Source organism: Trifolium pratense, linkage group LG7 (genome assembly GCF_020283565.1).
Source record: "Trifolium pratense cultivar HEN17-A07 linkage group LG7, ARS_RC_1.1, whole genome shotgun sequence".
In the NCBI taxonomy this organism is placed as follows: Eukaryota; Viridiplantae; Streptophyta; class Magnoliopsida; order Fabales; family Fabaceae; genus Trifolium; species Trifolium pratense.
The window spans coordinates 16,335,124-16,353,934 of record NC_060065.1 but is presented as its reverse complement, the minus strand read 5'-3'; the positions used below and the strand labels follow the sequence as shown (position 1 = coordinate 16,353,934).

The 18,811-nt window shown below is 31.3% G+C and overlaps 1 protein-coding gene across 1 annotated transcript; it reads left to right on the top strand.

Moving 5' to 3' along the window:
- Nucleotides 1–16,617: 16,617 nt before the first annotated feature.
- Nucleotides 16,618–18,139, top strand: LOC123894463. The gene is made up of 2 exons (XM_045944478.1): nucleotides 16,618–17,022; nucleotides 17,609–18,139. The coding sequence occupies exons 1-2, from the start codon at nucleotides 16,909–16,911 to the stop codon at nucleotides 17,837–17,839; spliced, it is 345 nt and encodes a 114-aa protein (XP_045800434.1). The 5' UTR covers nucleotides 16,618–16,908; the 3' UTR covers nucleotides 17,840–18,139.
- The last annotated feature ends 672 nt before the right edge of the window (nucleotides 18,140–18,811 follow it).

The following is an 18,811-nucleotide window of genomic DNA, read 5'->3' as shown; positions in this document are numbered from 1 at the left end:
TGCAATTTTATACTTAATTTTCAAAAAATGAGATTATGTGATAAAAAAAAAAACATGTATGTATGCATTCCTCCAACTCTTATTGAAAAAATAAAATAAAGGATACACCAAGAATAAAACGCATAGTGATATGTGACTATACAATTGCAACTCATGTAAAGAAAGCTAAAATCTCATACGACTACACCATTAAAATAGAATATGATGCATCCCTTCAAACTTATAAGATATTATCAAAGATATATTACATTAAAATAATATAAACAAAACTACGATATAAATCAATAAAAAAATCTAATATTTTTAAAAAATTTATACATATACTAATATTAAATATAATCATATTTTAAATTATTATATATTTAACTATGTATGGTTATACTTAATTATTATCACAACTATTATTTTTCATTTATAAAAATATTTTAATTATATATTTTAATCTAACCCGTGCGACCCGTGCAACGCACGGGTTTATCCCTAGTTTTTTTAAAAGGAGAGAGAAAACAAGTGTTAAAAAGATGGATGTTATCTATACATCTATACTATATATAAAAAGAATACATGAGTTTTGGTGTGAACTTTTCATAATACCAACAATATTGTTGATTTTTTTTAGTAGTAACAAAAATCTTTTATTAAAAAACTCACCATAACATAAGACACATATTTTTGTTTTTAGCAGCAAAAATTTTTTATTAACAAACTCACCATAACATAAGACATATTTTTTTACATAAGTTAGACACAGACAGGCGCGGAATGCGCCTACCTGACCCGCTAGTATATAAAAAGAGTATACAAAAAAATTTGGTGTGGACTTTTCATAATACCAACAATACCCTTGAAATATTTTATTTACAAACTCGCCATGACATAAAATATATTTTTTTTGACATAAATTTGCATAATAGAAAATATGAATCACACAGACAGGCGCAGCAGCTAGTTTTGAAATAAAAAACAAATCACTTTTACATGTTGTATCCAGTGGCGAAACAAGGGGGTGGTTGGGGTGGGCCACGACCATCCACGAAAAAATGAGAAATTACTTTAACACCTTTGGTATTTTATAATATTAAAACTATGGCAAACTCTATGGTACATGTGATAATTCTTAATGTACCGCTACATCAGGTAATTAAATTAATATGTAAATGAATATTTTTTAAAGGAAATCATTTTTCTTATCATTAAAATGATTATAGTAACTAAATATTATTCATCAAAATTGTCAAAAATATAAAATTTGATATTTTTTGAATTTTTATTCATCATTATAGTCAATATTGAATTTTTTTCTAAGAAAATATTAGAAAAATTAGTATCATACTTATAAACAATATATTGTGTTTTTTCTTGTGATATTATTATTATTTTTAAAATATAATAATCGGTTAATAGTTTTTTAATTCATAAAAATAATCGTTAATTTATCAATAGTGACTTGATGTACCGATACATTCAAATTATTCAAATGTACTGTAAAAAATCCCTAAAACTATATATATTGTTGTGCACACATAATTTAGCAAAAGATAGAACATCACGCCTTAAATCTTGAGGGTCGCCAGTTCAACTTCCTCCTACTCCAATTTTGATTTTTGTTCTTTTTTCTTTTAAAAAAACATAATGTTTCAGTCTCAAGATTCGAACTCACGCACTTGAAGACCAAACATTTTCTCAAGCCATTGAATCAATGAAACTATTTCTTGAAAAGTTGATTGATAATTTCTATTTTTTCTTAAAAAACAAGCCAACTATTTTCAAATAAAAACAATAATTCTCTTTTAAGTATACATATAATATGATGAAATATATAATTTTTTAAGATCAAGTAATTCAGCACACGTAAAATATTACTTACGGTATGCAATATATAATTTTTTTATTATCAAATTTATGTTTTTTATTACTTAAATTTTTGTATGAAATATAAATTTTTGTTTAATTTGTATATTATAATTTTTCTAGCGGCACCCCAAATTTTATTTTCTGGTTCCGCCACTAGTTGACGCAGTACGGAAGCGTGAAGGAAAAGCAAGCGCTAATCCTATTATAGAACACAGGTTTGCAAGCGCAAAACCTGTCAGATAAAGTTCTGGAATCCACCAGATTTCCGGAATCCACCAGAAAGAGTAACTAATCTAGAATCCACTAGACTTCCGGAATCCACCAGAAGGAGTAATTTGGAATCCACCAAATTTGAGAAAAATCTCTGAATTTTATTAAATCAAAAGGTTGCATTCAAGGCTACAATAGTTTACCTTAAATAGGAGTGAAAAATAAAAATAACAAATCTCCTAAAAGATTGTAAAAGAGTAGATTATTTTAATCCCGAGAATAATTAATTCTTGGTTATTCTTCCCAGTTACCTTTACTCCTGTTACCCGTTTGTGATTCTTTAATCCGCGGGTCCCCGTTACCTTTAATCCCGTTACCCGTTTGTGATTCTTTAATCCGCGGGTCCTGTTACCTTTAATCTTGTTACCCGTTTGTGATTCTTTAATCCGCGGGTCCCCATTACCATTAATCTCCTGTTACCCGTTTGTGATTCTTTAATCCGCGGGTCCCCGTTACCTTTAATCCCGTTACCCGTTTGTGATTATTTAATCCGCGGGTCCCGTTACCTTTAACCACAGTTACCCGTTTGTGATTCTTTAATCCGCGGGCCCCGTTTGTGATATTTTAATCCGTGGGTATTTTTACTTAATTTGATATGGATTCATCTCTTCAGCCGCTCCTCTACTGCTTCTTTGGTTGCTGCTCTTCGTTGGCTTGCTATCAATGGATTTAATTTATTTTCAGGGTTAATTTTGTAACAAGCTTAAAGCTTAGTAAGCTTTAGCTTGAGGGGGAGTGTTAGAATAGAAAATATTATAATATTATTTATTGAGAAAATATCTCGATTTGGTTTGTTTATTCTTAGCCCTATAATAAAGGGATTTAGTTTAGATTTAAATTTATTCACTTGGTTATAAATACCAAGGTAGTATCATACTATTTGATGAATGTAAATAATGTAAATATTGTAATACTTTAATTTCGATAGCATATTGGCAAGAAGCTCCTTTTGTTTATTAGGGACTGTTTTGATAAAAACAAGTTAGGTATACCTTGTTTTAGATTATGCTCATTTTAATGGAGTTTTGGTTTTGTCCCCTCCATGTATTTTGTTTTTCCAGTTTGCTTGCTTATTATATTTTCGGGTGGAGTGCATTTTGACTCCACCTCTTTTGGTTTAAAAAAAAAAAAATATTGTAATTAGGGTTATTGACATCATTATCAATAATATTTTATTGTTGCTTATTATTTTCTCCTATTCTTCCCCCTAAATTCCCCAAATTTCAACATGGTATCAGAGCAAGCGCTAATCCTATAATAAAACACAGGTTTGCAAGCGCAAAACCTGTCAGATAAAGTTCTGGAATCCACCAGATTTCCGGAATCCACCAGAAAGAATAACTAATCTAGAATCCACTAGACTTCCGGAATCCACAAGAAGGAGTAATTTGGAATCCACCAAATTTGAGAAAAATCTCTGAATTTTATTAAATCAAAAGGTTGCCTTCAAGGCTACATTAGTTTAGCTTAAATAGGAGTGAAAAATAAAAATAACAAATCTCCTAAAAGATTGTAAAAGAAAATAACAAACCTAACTAAATAAAAATAACAAATCTACCTAAAATATAAAAATAACTAATCTATGTGAAATATAAAAATAAGAAATCTACTTAAAATATAATAAAACTAAATCTATCTAAAATAATAAATTACTAAAGAAACTCTCCTACATAACTAGTTATATCCAAACAAACATAAAGATAACTTTATTGAAAAAATTAATTTTTATTACAATAAGCACACACAAATTAAATTCTATTTTTCTATAATATTAAAAAACAGTCTCTATATTATTGAATATCAAAGGAATAATTTAATATTTCTTTTACAATATCTCATTTCATTTTATAAACAAATCCATGTAAATGTAATTTTATACAGTGAACTAATGATCGTGATTGTGATTATGAAATTTCATTGAGGTTGCGAAAAGGAATAGTTTCCAAAAGAAGCTTTTTTTTTATGATATAGAAGAATATATAAATTCCGGAGGAAATTAAAATGGCATAAAATAGAAAGTTTTGAATTTTTATTTTATTTGAAAAGGTCATATTTGTTTGTTTGGTGTGTGAATTAAAGATAGTCACAGTCTCTCCCATCACCCCATACGAGTATATATACTGGACTGGAGTACTATAGAAGTAAAAGAGAATTTGTTAAAAAGCAGAAAATCTGCCAACCATACAGAACTTTTGTCCTTGCTCTTACAACCGTTATCCATTCTTTCTCTTTTTAGTTATGCTCAAGTTTTCACAACCCTACCTTAAATTCTCAAAAAATGTAGCACTGTACCTGCTTCCTTAAGCTCCAAAATCAACTTTCTTTACGTTAACAACACAATCAATTAAAAAGAAGAGAGAAATAGAAAAGGAATAAAGGAGGCTAGGGTTTATATTGCAATGAAAATTACATTATAAAATAGAATTACAAGATAATATATATATATCCAAACTTAGTGGACTATAAATCTAATGGGTCTAATAGCATTGGCCCAATATGTTATTATTTAACACCTCCTCTCAAACTCATTATGAGTTTGACAAACAAAATGAAAAACATACTTAATAATATAAACTCAAAACATCTTAATACTACCCGTCAAGCTAAAGATTAATTACTAAGCTTTAAGCTTGTTACAAAATTAAGCCAGAAAATTAAACTAAATCAAATAATATCATAACCAAAAGCCACAAATAGCACCAAAAGAGGAACCTTCAGAGATAGAGAGGAGAATCAAATCAAATCAATCTAACATCCAATTTAGTCCAAGCTATCCAATTCAACAAATCCAAACTTTACTAAACCAAATTGTTCCAATCCAAACTGAACCAAATCATACAAACTAATCCAAACCAACATAAAGAAGAACCAAACCACCAAACAGAAGAACCGGTCAATAGAAAGATAAGCAACCAAAATAGAAGAACAGACAGAGGGGAGCAATCCAACAGAAGAGAAATCATTAGAGAGAGAAGCAATCGAACATAAGAAAATCAGCAGGGAGAAGCAATCAGACAAAATTCAGACAGAAGCGTCATCAATGAGAAGCGAAAACATTAGAAAGAAACAATCAAACAGAAGAAATCATTAGAGAGAAGCAATCAAACAGAAGAATTGACAGAGAGATAAGTGCAATCCAATCAGAAGAATCAACAAGAAGTGCAATCAAACATAAATGAAGACCCCAACGAGAGGAAGACAATCAAAGAAGAGAAACCAATATATATATATATATATATATAGAGAGAGAGAGAGAGAGAGAGAGAGACCACCAATTAGAAGAATCAAAAGGGGGAGAGACAATCAAACAAGAGAGACCAATAGAGAGACAATCACTCCAAAGAAACCAAGTTGTGAGCACTTGACTCACCTGTGAGAATCTTAACTCACCAAACAACCAAATTGTGAGCACTATTGTGACTCACCAAACAACCAAATTGTGAGTACTTTGACTCATCAAACAAACCAAACCAAATGAAGTTAAACCAAACAGAACAGAACCTAACTGAATCAATCTGCTTCTTTTTTTTTTAATCAACAAACTGAACCAAATGAAACTAAGTCAACGAGATCAAATCTAACAGAACAACAAAACTAACCCAAGACAAAATAAAACAAAAGAGAAAGAAGAACCAAACACCAAAACATACCATAAGCATAAAAGGGAACAACTTGTCTTACAAAACCACTAGTCCACCATGAAGAAAAATAAACCAACAACCAAATCCGTCATAGAAGCACCACTCAAATGCCAATTCAATTTGCAAAACTTCAACAAGCTCTGGTAGTATGCAGTGGCCAACGAATAAACTTCAGATCACAAAACAAATTTGATTCTCCAGCTTGCTTACAAAAATCAATTACAGAAGCAAAATCTTGAACTCCATTATCCAACATTTTTCTTCAAATTAATGGGTAGATGGAACCAACACTTAAGGAAACTAAACAACGTAAAAAGGAAACCTATGATTACAAAGAGGAAACCTACCTTTAAATCCACAAAACCAATCTTGCGTTCCAACAAAAAGACAAAGCAACACATACACATTCCCAAATTATCGGGAACTCGACAGCGGAATAAAAATATAAAGGATCGAAACAAGCTCTCGATACCATGTTAACAACACAATCAATCAAAGAGAAGAGAGAAATAGAAAAGGAACAAAGGAGGCTAGGGTTTACATTGCAATGAACATTACATTATAAAATAGAATTACAGGATATAATATATATCCAAACCTAGTGGACTATAAACCTAATGGACCTAATAGCATTGGCCCAATATGTTATTATCTAACACTTTAGACACTTTCTAAATGGATCCTCTAGAGCTTAAAAAGAAGTAGACATAACCTATGAATTGCCGACATTTTTAGATTAGGAGTGTTTCACTGTCGGACACGCATCGATGTCAGACACTAACACAACACCGATACTTATGATTACATTCAATTATATGTTTTTTTAAATTGTTATTGTTATAGACATATTAATGTCCGTGTCGTTTTCGGTGTCCGTATCTATATCCTTGCTTCATAGGTCATAACTCTAAATTTGGTTTATATTATCTTTAAAATATTTTTACATGTTATGTCACATTTAATACTAAATATAGATTCTTTGTCAAAACAAAAATTAAATAGACTCTATTTTTAAGGACTTGGATTGCATGTTATAACCACGGCAGACATAGTATTAATATATTATGAAATAAATTGGTAGGTAAATTTGATGAGAATTACTTTTTCCACTGTTTTTGGGACGCGTCGTACAAAATTATCATACTACTCTTGTCCGTTACTTAGATCACGGAATACTGTCCGGCATTTAAGTGACGGACATGTAAAAATTCCTTAGTTTTTGAACTAGTTGAGATCTCATACCCTACCAAGATTTTTATAACATCTGCTACTTAAGTAGCGGATGTTATAAAAATTTCTCATTTTTATAACTTTTGTAATATTTTAACTATATATGAAAGTTGTACTTAATGTGAGACTTTTTGCTTTATATATAAAAGTTGTACTTCAAATGCGAGACTTTTTGTTTTATATATGAAAGTTGTACTTCAAATGTGAAATTTTCATTACTATTCAGGATTATGTCCGCTACTTAAGTAGCGGACGTGTAAAAAATGAGATTTTGTTGAGTTGAAAACACTCTACCAAGATATTTATAACGTCCGCTACTTAAGTAGCGGATGTTATACAAATTTTGTAAGGGTGTTTTTAACTCAAAAATTACTCATTTTTTACACGTCCGTTACTTAAGTAGCGGAAGGGTAAAATGAAAAATTCGTAGAATGCACGAGTAACCGATAGAATGACAAAAGTAAATCTCAAATTTATTCAAGAACCACTAAAAACAAATTGGTGTTTGTCCAAAAAACTAAAAAATAAAAATTGGTGGTGGGTGCATTTATTCACTTTTTCACATAACTCTTGCCCCATATATCTTCACTTTTTCCTTTAATGGTAATGGAACAACCGATGGATAAGTTAAGCCACAACTTTATAGTTGGACCAATACGTGTGTTCATGGTTTAACTGAAATGATGGATTATTGCTTAATTGAAATGATGGTCCATATCTCTTTGTCAACGTGTTCTCTGAAGTATTTTCTTGACCTTTCGAGAAAGCATGTGTAAAATATATGTTAAATAATTTTATTTTCTTTATTTGTAGATGAATTCTACTCAAATTCACACATATAAGTTATAACTATTTGTTCAAAAAAAAAAATGATAACTATAAAATTTATGTATAATTATTAAATTTTGTTTTTTGATCCCTATAAAATAGGTTATATATTTTCGTCCTTACAAAATTATTATACACGTGGTTCTTTTCCCTGCTGTTAAATTAATGTATAATTTTTTGAATGATTATTATTTATTTTGGAGACATATGTTTCTTATCACTTGCTTAATTGTAAGTAGAGTCACCTATTACATGGTCATAAAGTACCTTAATCCGTGGAGATCAAAGGAAAGAGATATTGCAAGTGGCATAAACTAAAAAACAAAGAAAAAAAATGATGAATAAGAAGATTATATTGTGATGGTAATTGAATAAGGACTCAGGTAAAACTGTTCAAGTTCAAATTGAAACTGTGTGTGATTGGTTAAACTTGTACTAGATATATCAAAGTGGGTAAATTCTTATTTTAGGTTGAGATCATTTACTGTGTGAATATACCAAACCCCCCTAAAGACCCTAATCAAATGCATAAAATGAATGTCTTATCAAATTGAGACACTGAGTTTGTTTGTAGAATTGTTTAATAATTAACATAAAAGAAAAAAGTGAAACAATAAATTGGATTTGTGGGTATGGACTACTGGTAATGATCAAGGTTTTAAATAAAGGTTCGTTAACGTGAAAAAGGCCGCGACAAAAAGGTATTGGCGCCTACCGTTACCGTTTTTCACCGTTTTTATATGGTTAAAAAAAAACACGCCGAAACGTCGTTACAACCACGACGAAACACCGATACAGCCGCAAAGAAACGCAATACGGCCGCGACAAAATGCTAATTGATAGAGACTTCTATTTTTTCCAATAGAAATGCATAAAAATCACATTTTTAATACAATATGATCATAAATTACAAAGTGTTATATCTTTTTAACTCTTTCCTAGTTCAAAACTTTACATTTATCTCATATTTAAGTTGTTATACATATATCATAGTATAAATAATTTTAATAAGATTTGTGCGATATTGTGATTAATTCACACCGCGACGACCGTATTTCATAACGCAACAGCCGTAACAGTCAAAATCGCGAAATCCTTGACGCGACCGCGACCGTGACTACGACCGCTATTTAAAATCTTGGTAATGAAGTCAAATACAAAAAAAAAAATCCACGAAAATTGGAGGGTTTTGGAGAAACTTTGCTTTATTAGAAGCATATACCACGTGAATGGTTGTTTGATCATGTTCTTTGAAAAGACTACGTTCAATGAAATTTCTAGACCCAAACTAAATTTGTAGGATCACTTAGGAATTAGGATCTTCAATATCGAAGTTTATCAATTAAGCACTAGAAAAGTATTTCCAATGGTGGGAAATTGCTCTCTTGATCCTTGCCTTCTTTAACTCCTTTAACTTCAGTGTGTTAAATCATGGTGACTGGACATCTATTTATATAAGAAAAAAAAACGCTTACAGAGAAACGTGTCATCGTGGCACCATGCATCTTATCGTAGAACAGTGCTTCATAAATTGATCATTGTGGCACGCACGATTGCTTCCATCGTGGCATGATGCCCAAATCGTGGCACAATGGAATATTGCTGATTTTTCTTGATTTTTGCTCCTTTTTATGCAATTTTGCTAACTCTTGCTTTTCCTTCAAAGTATGCTAAAACCTTGGGTACGTATTTTCCATTATTGGTGACCTGAAACTACTAAAATGCTACTATAAAATAAGTCTTAAAACTACCCTTAAAATATCGTATAATTCCAGTCATCATGATCATATATCGCACTTTTAAATCTACATGATTTTTAACCGCAATTTTTCCTTTCTATTTAAACGATTTTTAAAGACAAGATCAAAGAATCCATTAAGCCCTTGAATATACTCAGATGGGTTTTGTGGCCGAGTGTAATCCATTACTAATCAATTGGTTCAAAACGGCAATAGTTAATATGCATTGGCCCAATATGTTATTATCTAACACTTTAGACACTTTCTAAATGGATCCTCTAGAGCTTAAAAAGAAGTAGACATAACCTATGAATTGCCGACATTTTTAGATTAGGAGTGTTTCACTGTCGGACACACATCGATGTCAGACACTAACACAACATCGATACTTATGATTACATTCAATTATATCTTTTTTTAAATTGTTATTGTTATAGACATATTAATGAATTGTTTTGCGAAGACGTAGGGTTTTGCGATTCTAATTTGGGTTTTGCGAAGAAAGGGTTTAATAAAATATATGTATTTTAAATAATTAAAAAATGAATTGTTTGTGATGGAAACAATCCCTCACAAACTTTATAATTCAAATTGTTTAATAAAATTAACATCCATCACTTGAGAAAGAATAAATTATGGTACAAATTTTCCACCTTTATGACGGATTCTGTGACGGAATATTTATGAGGGAAATAAATTGTCACAAATTCCGTCACTAACATTAAGAAATTTGATTTAAAAAAAAAACATGACTTTCCATCACTAAAAATAAAAATTCCGTGGCAATTTGTGAGGGATTTGTTTCCCTCCCTAAATTCCCTCACTAATTCGCGAATTTCTAGTAGTGATATTAGTGTCCATGTTGTTTTCGGTGTCCGTATCTATATCCTTGCTTCATAGGTCATAACTCTAAATTTGGTTTATATTATCTTTAAAATATTTTTACATGTTATGTCACATTTAATACTAAATATAGATTCTTGTCAAAACAAAAATTAAATAGAGTCTATTTTTAAGGACTTGGATTGCATGTTATAACCACGACAGACATAGTGGGGGCTTGTGAGCCCTCACTAATATATTATGAAATAAATTGGTAGGTAAATTTGATGAGAATTACTTTTTTCACTTGATGTTTCTGGGGCGCGTCCTACAAAATTATCATACTACTCTTGTCCGCTACTTAGATCACGGAATACTGTCCGGTATTTAAGTGACGAACATGTAAAAATTCCTTAGTTTTTGAACTAGTTGAGATCCCATGCCCTACCAAGATTTTTATAACGTCTGCTACTTAAGTAGCGGATGTTATAAAAATTTCTCATTTTTATAACTTTTGTAATATTTTAACTATATATGAAAGTTGTACTTAATGTGAGACTTTTTGCTTTATATATGAAAGTTAATTTGTACTTCAAATGCGAGACTTTTTGTTTTATATATGAAAGTTGTACTTCAAATGTAAAATTTTCATTACTATTCAGGATTATGTAGCGGACGTGTAAAAACTGAGATTTTGTTGAGTTGAAAACAGTCTACCAAGATATTTATAACGTCCGCTACTTAAGTAGCGGATGTTATACAAATTTTGTAAGGGTGTTTTTAACTCAAAAATTTCTCATTTTTTACACGTCCGTTACTTAAGTAGCGGAAAGGTAAAATGAAAAATTCGTAGAATGCACGAGTAACCGATAGGATGACAAAAGTAAATCTCAAATTTGATAACATCCCATACACTTAATCCAAAACTCACCAGTGGGTACTAGTAGTCCATACCCACTAATCCAATTTATTGTTTCACTTTTTTCTTTTATGTTAATTATTATTGAACAATTCTATTCATCACAAACAAACTCAGTGTCTCAATTTGATAAGACATTCATTTTATGCATTTGATTAGGGTCTTTAGGGGGATTGGTATATTCACACAGTAAATGATCTCAACCTAAAATAAGAATTTACCCACTTTGATATATCTAGTACAAGTTTAACCAATCACACACAGTTTCAATTTGAACTTGAACAGTTTTACCTGAGTCCTTATTCAATTACCATCACAATATAATCTTCTTATTCATCATTTTTTTTCTTTGTTTTTTAGTTTATGCCACTTGCAATATCTCTTTCCTTTGATCTCCACGGATTAAGGTACTTTATGACCATGTAATAGGTGACTCTACTTACAATTAAGCAAGTGATAAGAAACATGTCTCCAAAATAATAATCATTCAAAAAATTATACATTAATTTAACAGCAGGGAAAAGAAACACGCGTATAATAATTTTGTAAGGACGAAAATATATAACCTATTTTATAGGGATAAAAATAACAAAATTTAATAATTTTACATAAATTTTATAGTTATAACTTTTTTTTTTTTGAACAAATAGTTATAACTTATATGTGTGTGAATTTGAGTAGAATTCATCTACAAATAAAGAAAATAAAATTATTTAACATATATTATTTTACACGTGCTTTCTCGAAAGGTCAAGAAAATACTTCAGAGAACACGTTGACAAAGAGAGATATATGGACCATCATTTCAATTAAGCAATAATCTATCACTTCAGTTAAACCATGAACACACGTATTGGTCCAACTATAAAGTTGTGGCTTAACTTATCCATCGGTAGTTCCATTACCATTAAAGGAAAAAGTGAAGATATATGGGGCAAGAGTTATGTGAAAAAGTGAATAAATGCACCCACCACCAATTTTTATTTTTTATTTTTTTGGAGAAACACTCTTAGAAATGAGTATTGGGCCTAACTCATCCTTACAAAACCGGCTTGTAAGGTGAGGATTGCCTCTAGTATATAAACACTTAGTCAGGCCATCTCTCAACCGATGTGGGACTCTTAACACACCCCCTCACGCCCAACACTATTGGGCTTGGTGCGTGGATATAAACGGTAGGTGGCCCGATAGCGGAAACCTGATAACAGGTGGCTCAGCGGATCGTGGAGAGGCTCTGATACCATCTTAGAATTTGGGAGGCCTATACTCAACCACAAAAGCTAGCTTAAGAGTTGAAGTTTGCACTACACTTATAAAGACTATCTATGTCATATCTCTAGCCAATGTGAGACTTCTAACACACCCCCTCACGTCCAGAACTGAACAAGCTGGAACGTGGAATCAACAACAACGGGTGGCCCAAATATGGGAGGTCTCCACAACAAATGGATCTAGGATAAGTTTTGATACCATATTAGAAATGAGTATTGGGCCTAACTCATCCTTACAAAACTGGCTTGTAAAGTGAGGATTGCCTCTAGTATATAAACACTTAGTCAGGTCATCTCTCAATCGATGTAGGACTCTTAACAAACACCAATTTGTTTTTAGTGGTTCTTGGATTTGTTACGTGGTAATGAAGTCAAATACAAAAAAAAATTCCACGAAAATTGGAGGGTTTTGGAGAAACTTTGCTTTATTAGAAGCATATACCACGTGAATGGTTGTTTGATCATGTTCTTTGAAAAGACTACGTTCAAAGAAATTTCTAGACCCAAACTAAATTTGTAGGATCACTTAGGAATTAGGATCTTCAATATGGAAGTTTATCAATTAAGCACTAGAAAAGTATTTCCAATGGTGGGAAATTGCTCTCTTGATCCTTGCCTTCTTTAATTCCTTTAACTTCAGTGGCTGGACATTTATTTATATAAAAAAAAAAAAAACGCGTACAGAGAAACGTGTCATCGTGGCACCATGCATCTTATCGTAGAACACTGCTTCATAAATTGATCATTGTGGCACGTACGATTGCTTCCATCGTGGCATGATGCCCAAATCGTGGCACAATGGAATATTGCTGATTTTTCTTGATTTTTGCTCCTTTTTATGCAATTTTTTCTAACTCTTGCTTTTCCTCCAAAGTATGCTAAAACCTTGGGTACGTATTTTCCATTATTGGTGACCTGAAACTACTAAAATGCTACTATAAAATAAGTCTTAAAACTACCCTTAAAATATCGTATAACTCCAGTCATCATGATCATATATCGCACTTTTAAATCTACAGGATTTTTAACCGCAATTTTTCCTTTCTATTTAAACGATTTTTAAAGACAAGATCAAAGAACCCATTAAGCCCTTGAACATACTCAGATGGGTTTTGTGGCTGAGTGTAATCCATTACTAATCAATTGGTTCAAAACGGCAATAGTTAATATGCATAAGCCTTTTCTTATGTATGGTGCATAAGTCATTCACAGCCATCAGATGATTTTACACGTGTAATAATCATAACTGAAGAACTTTTTATTTTTGCTTGCTCAATTTCGGCCACATTTTATATGCGATTCAATCACCGATTTCGAAAACTAATACCAAAAACATTCATAAAATCGAACGAAGATCAAAACCGTATAAAGAACGTCGAGTTTCGTTGATTGTTGAGGGAGAACGAATCGGGTCGACGAACCGGGTCGTCGCGACCCGTTTCTTCAGAAAATGGGTGAGGAAGATGATGAACAGTGACGCGCCTCCACGCCCACTCTCACTGGCGGCGCGTGGGGGCGCGTGCGGTGCCAAGGAGACTCCAATTTTTTTTATTGTTTTTACAGAAAAATAGTAAATACTTTTCTGAGAATTTTGGGACCAGTTAGGTATTTTTCTAAGACCTGAAACTATTTTTAGTTAATTAAATGAGGTAAATATGCTTTTATAAATATCAAGTAGTAATAAAATTTTCCCAAAATTTTATTTAGGGTATTTTGAATTATTTGGAACGGTTGGGGATACCTCACTCTCTCCGGTTTTATATCGTCTTAAAAATTTAAATTTATTTCACAATTTTTATTAAGGGTTAAATATGTTTTTGGAAAACAACTCTTTGAAACTATTGCACGGCAAAAATGGTTTCATACCGTTATACACTGAAACCATTGGTCTAGTTAAATGGTTTCATGGCGTTATAACCCAAAACCATTATTATAGTTAAATGGTTTTATATGAGCATTAGTGCCAAGATGTTATACACTGAAACCATTAGTCTTGTTAATTGGTTTCAAGATGTTATACACTGAAACTATTTGTCTAGTTAAATGGTTTGATACTGTTATATACTGAAACCATTATTATAGTTAAATGGTTTTATATGAGCATTAGTGTCAAGATGTTATACACTGAAACCATTAGTCCTTTTAATTGGTTTCAAGATGTTATACACTGAAACCATTTGTCTAGTTAAATGGTTTCATACTGTTATACACTGAAACCATTATTTTAGTTAAGTGATTTCATAGCGTTATACACTGAAATCATTAGTCTTGTTATTTGGTTTCAAGATGTTATACACTGAAACCATTAGTCTAGTTAAATGGTTTCATAGCGTTATACACTGAAACCATTATTTTAGTTAAATGGTTTCATATGGGCATTAGTGTCAAGATGTTATACACTGAAACCATTGTTATTAAGTAAAACATCACATAACCATTTTACAAAACCATGCTACATAAAGCAAAAACTCATATAAAGCAATTAGGGTTAGTTTAGTTGAGAAAAATTTGGATAGTATGCATGAGATATTGGATTCGATTATTTTTTTATTGTAAAGAAAAAAATCCATATATATATATATATATATATATGTGTGTGTGTGTGTGTGTGTGTGTGTGTGTGTGTCTGTGTGTGTGTAATTAATGTATGAGATTTTATTTAAATTGTGATTATGATTGATAAAACTTAAAATTAAATTGTATATTTGACAAATATGTTTTATATATACATGAACCATTGGTTATTATGTTGGGCTTCGAGGGGGTGTATGACGAAAATTAATTAAAAATGGATTCTTATGATATATACTTCAAAGGAACAAAAATTATTATTTAATTGGAAACGGGGGGCGCGCTAGAAATTTGGGGGCTGAGCTAGAAGTTTGGAGGAGGAAAAAAAATTGGGGGCACGCAAGAAATCTGGGGCAGGAAAAAAAATGGGGGGCTCACAAGAAATCTAGAGGAAAAGAAAAAAAAAATTGGGGGGTATGCTAAGCAAATGGGGGATGCGCAAGTAATGAGGTAGTATATGGGGGGCGCGCGAGTAATGGATTGCCTAATTTTGGGCTTGGGCTGGCTTTTGGTGCAGGAAGCAAATATGTTGGGTGTAGGAAGCAAGTTTATGCATAGTGTATAAGTTTGGGCTTATACACCATAACTACACCCGATCAAAACTATATATTATTCTCAAGTATTCATCAAAGCCAAAATTTTAAAAGGTCACAATCTCCTATTTTGTGACTGATATCTTTCTTTCTTTAATTTATCATTTTTCTTATGGGTAATGGTAATATATGTCCCAAGAACACTAATTAATTAAGAAAACTAAAACAAGTACATTTTATATTAATAACAATGTTTTTACATTTACAAAAGGTTAATTACATAAATTTCAATTTTTTTATAAAAAAATTACACAAGTTTTAAAATCATTTTATTATATTTGATTCCTTAACTAATACTCCTTAACTAGTACTCCCCGAGAGTTAAGGAATCAAGTAACATAAAATAATATTCGTTGCGCCCTAAGTAGGGTACAACCCAAGAGTAAAAAGTGCATAATTAAAGTATTAGTAAACACCAAATAAAAGGTGTACTCATGAGATTTAATTATACAAGTTGTTCTCAAACATACATACTAGTCAATCAATTTATCAATACATACATTCCTTGGATTTGATCACCCCTTCTGATTTTCAAAGGTAAAAATAACAATTTAAAACTTTGAAATAACTTTGACAATTTTATACCAAACTCTATGTAGCTGTCTCCAAACAATCACAAATCCCCACAAAGTGTTACCAAACCAATGAACATATAGTTTCCGCAAGCAACGGAAACATGCATCTTCAATGTCCCTAATATGTTATTACTATTTTTGTTTCTACTCCTTGACTAGTTGAAACCATATATAACAATTAAACAAAGGTTGATTACAAATTAAGGGTCCTATCCTAAGTTTACAAATGAACATCATAGTAGACAATAAAGGTGATATTCCTTCACATTTAATCTAATTTTATATTATCCATGGTCTAGTCAATCTTATATTTCTCAAAATTCAATGTTTTTTCCATCCTTAATCCACACAACCTAAGTAAAGTAGTCATTATTCTTCTATTATATATTTAGGGACCCAAATCTAACTTTGTTAACCAAACGTGCTTTCTACCAACTTTAAAGGAATTCAAAGATTTTACAAACTATATGCCTATTTCAACATTCATCTTACTATATAAAAAATAAGATCAAATTAAGGCTCCATATCTAACTTCACCTTCCATTGTTCTAATATCTAATAACCCTCCCACAAAGCTTATGAGAAATTAAATTAAATGCACCTCACATTGTTCCTTATTATTTTGTTCCTTTCCTTTAGTGTGTGCACTTCTCGCACTCTTGTAGCTGTTGAAGATCCATCTAGCACTCAGATCAACATTTCTGAAAAGGTTAGTGTCAAATTCATCAATGTATATACTTAATTGATTTTTGGAGGGTTAGGTAGCTCCATTGATCGATTTGACTTAAGATCCATCTAGCACTCAGAAAAAACTATGGGTCCGTTTGGATTTGGCCTTAGTTTTTAACTTATGAAAATAGTTTATGTACATAAATAAATTGTTGTGTTACTTTATATATGTTTTCAATATAAATATTGTGTCTTTATAAATTGTTTTTTCATATCCTACTTTAAAAATCATATAATAATAAATAAAAACTTATTTATTTGCACAAACTATTTTGAATAAGCTGAAATATAAGTCAATTCAAACGGGCTCATATTCTAACCCCAGCTATGTTCAATTTCCACTTGCAAGATATGTATCAAACTGAAACTCATAGGCAATTTCTACCATATTCTACAACTCGTCCTTGTAACTTCTGTTCAAACCCATTTTCACATGTGGTAGTAGTACAAGTGGAAGACACATTTCAATCAACCACATAAATTAAGGTCTATATTCAAGACTTGCTATTTGCTAATATATTTTTCTTTTTTTTTTTTAAACGTTTCAATGATTTATTTTTGAATAGGTGTCAAAGAATGGGGAAAAAGAACCTTTGACATCAAATGGAGCAACAAAAACAGAAGACATTAAGGTCAAGAACAATATTCGACACTTGAAGCAAGAGAATGCAAGTCATGTTCCAAAAAATTCAGGTGTTTCAGTTTATTGGTCAGTGCCTCATAGTAAACAGGGTAAAAATCCAGGATTTTACTCGGATTATTCTAGACCGAAGACACGACCTCCCTCACACAATTAATTGATCTTTTCCGTATCTTTCTTATCTACCATTTTTCTTCCTCTGAAGCTCGATATCAGGTTTAAAGACTTATGAGTTTGGAGGGCTAATTTCACCGTTCACTAACTAGAGGTTAATCCAATTGAAGTCAAAGAAAAGTCAAATGATCCATCTTATTATCTAAATAAGAGCACACTTTGATGTGTCTCAAGTCTAAACCATCCAAGAAACCTGGGGTTAATATCTATCAATTAACATCTTGAATCCTCTTAGATTGTTGTATATCTTTAGTTGATAATTAGCTCAAAACGGAAATCTTGATGTAGTACGTAATCACTGAAATTTATGAATTAATTATCTAATTTTATTTCATTTTTATTTTTATCGAATGCATTTATTTAAACCATGAACCATCAATAATTTTATATAGTTTATAATATATCGATGACAAGCTATGATATTTGGTAAAAGTTTAGTTTGTATTTTTTTTTTATAAGCAAAAATGTTTTATTAAAGGGAGTATAAGGGATACTCCAGCTTAAGTATAGAGCAGTTCAAGCCCAACATAATAGGAATAATAACTCACCTTCTATTAAGGATTGTAGTGTTCCGCCAAATCATTTCCTTAAAAGCTGAACATAAAAATGACAAAACCAACCAAAGAAAATTTGTTAGAACTTGTGGTGGGGTCTGCTGCAAAAGCGTGTGCATCACACTAAACTTTAGGTTCGATTCGCCCCCACCAGTTAATGCAAATCAGAAGCAAATGGGTAAATCGGCGAATCCCCTTTAGAATATTTTGGAAACCATGATATGAATTGCACACTCATATCACCATGATATGCTAACAACACACTCTTTAACAAACACACTCTAACACACTCTCTTCTATTTGTTAAAATTTATATGGGTCCCATAAAAGTTATATGGGTCCACATTTTTTTATGGGACCCATGTGAATTTCAACCAATAAAAGAGAGTGCGTTGGAGTGT